The sequence below is a fragment of the Perkinsus marinus genome, assembly GCF_000006405.1.
Source record: "Perkinsus marinus ATCC 50983 genomic scaffold scf_1104296929606, whole genome shotgun sequence".
Taxonomy (NCBI): Eukaryota; Perkinsozoa; order Perkinsida; family Perkinsidae; genus Perkinsus; species Perkinsus marinus.
Window position 1 is genome coordinate 259 of NW_003216404.1, and position 2,114 is coordinate 2,372.

The 2,114-nt window shown below is 44.3% G+C and overlaps 1 protein-coding gene across 1 annotated transcript; it reads left to right on the forward strand.

Annotated features, from left to right (window-relative positions):
* Positions 1-201: 201 nt before the first annotated feature.
* On the forward strand, positions 202-481 carry Pmar_PMAR017579 (hypothetical protein; the record flags this gene model as incomplete). Its single annotated transcript, XM_002787257.1, has 1 exon — positions 202-481. A coding segment is annotated over one exon (280 nt), but the record flags the coding sequence as incomplete, so codon positions are not given.
* Between the last annotated feature and the right edge of the window lie 1,633 nt (positions 482-2,114).

The following is a 2,114-nucleotide window of genomic DNA, read 5'->3' on the forward strand; positions in this document are numbered from 1 at the left end:
GTTGTCATGTCAAACCCATCAACTTAAACACAAATTTGAATATCTTGATCCCTCTGCTGAGTCCGATAGCTTCGCTATCGGTTGTTCACCAGTGGTGATTGGCTTGATCAAGGAGATGCTACACACTGGTTTGTATCGCTCGAGCATGGAACAAAGACTGTTGCCTGTATAGCCTTATCGTTCATTCTTCCAACAATCCTCATGGTAAGCCTGCTAGCTATCCTCGCTTTGGGTGCTGTCTGGTGCACAGGAGCCTTTTCATCAGGCTCCTATTACAAGAAGCTCGCGGATAGCTTTCGCATTCAAATAGATGCTTTGGGTGATTTTTTCATTTGGGAATATGCCTTCTGTCCCCATTTGCCGGTTGGTGTCTACGTGGGTGTTACAGGGAGCAACCCTTATACCGTCGCACCAAGCAGTCAGAAAGATTATGACGAGTTCTTCAGGTTCTTGATTAGCCAGTGTGGGAATGCGCTGAAAGGTAAGGGTATGCACAAGTTCACCTACGACAAAGCTAATGATACTATACCGTGAATACCGAGCCGGACCAACCCTCTACGAAAAGTTCGGGTTTCGACGGGTTACATCGATCCCGGACCGATGCGACCCAACGTTCCGGACAACTACCCGTAAATCTCACTCAGTGCAATAACTGTTCACATTTGAGAAGTACCTCGAGCAGTCTTCGCACATTGTGCGAGTTGTCAACTCGTGGAGTGTGAATAGGCTATTCAGAATAGCGCATATCGAGATGTGGTGCAAGTGCGTGTAGTGTGGATAGTGCATTTCGAGACGTGATGGAAACGAGCTTTCATTGGTCGAAATTGGTCTTGTGTTTGACGAATTTCAACTTGTGTTTCCGAATTCATAACTTTCATTTTCGAATTTTAACTTTCATTTTTGAGTGGTCTGCGAAAATCGAACTTTCATTTCGAATTTGAACTTTCATTCGGTGAAAAACTCCTTTCATCCGACTAAAATCAAATTTCATTTTTCTAATTTGTTCTTTCATTTGCTGAATTTGAGATTGAAAAGGTGTAGAACACTTCCTGACTCCTATCGTCTGCTGCTCCTCTCACCCGACCTCCACTAGCAGTATTAAAGTCCTCTACCTTTTCTGTCTCAGCTTTCTGCTTACAGACCATCCTCAGCGTACTGAGAACCCCTTCCTTTGAACAAGCCTTGTAGTGCCTATATCCTTGAGATGAGCAATAGTACCTGCAGGTACTGTAAGATAGGGCATCCTGAATGGCAGCACTACCAAAAATGCACCTTTCGGGCCATGTGTGGGCACTCTTTTGGCCGACCCTTCTATGGGGGTCGTAAGGGGTGACCGTTCTTTCATTCTTTTTTTTAGAAAGAACGGCGATTTTTCCTGAAGGAAGGAATGCCTATTTCTCCCCGGAAAAAAATAGAAAAAATCGAAAAAAAGGACATTTGGGAGGAAATTGGGGGAAAAAATCAAGAAGAAAGGCGAAAAATGAAGAGGGAGATGTGATTAATCACTAATCAATGATTAGAGGCATAGATAGATATGTGCCGTAGTTCTGACAGAAATATAACTGAAACACTCGAGAGATTTAGACGCTCGTAACGACGGAATCGATGGATCTCGTCTTTGGATCTTAGGCGCGCAGGAGTGTCCATCAAAAAGTTCGCAAGGTCATGCTTCGAAGGAAATATATCTCATGATGAAATCCACATCTCCCGACGAACTGAAGAACTCAACAGCGTCCTTGCCGGCTAGTTTTCTCCCGTGAGTGAGACGAATTACCGATCGATTCGTTCATCATGGGTCTTAAATGTCTTTCTTATAATGAAATTCGAGTCGCGCATATCAGACTCGAATGAAATTTTTCAAGACCCAAGAAGGTCTACCGTTGATCTGGACGGTGTTTCAGTCGATTCTGCATATCGGAAGGCTCTGATCGCCTTTGATTGCCGACGGCAATTTGCCGTGATGAATGGATGATATACATTATCCATCGGATGGCATAGCTGCCCCAGAGCAAGAACAGCCTTCATAGGGTGGTTTCTCGCATTTCAGCCAGTTTGGAATTGCATCGCGTGGAGACGAGACACTGTTGCGAACGGATGAACATAACGATAAATAT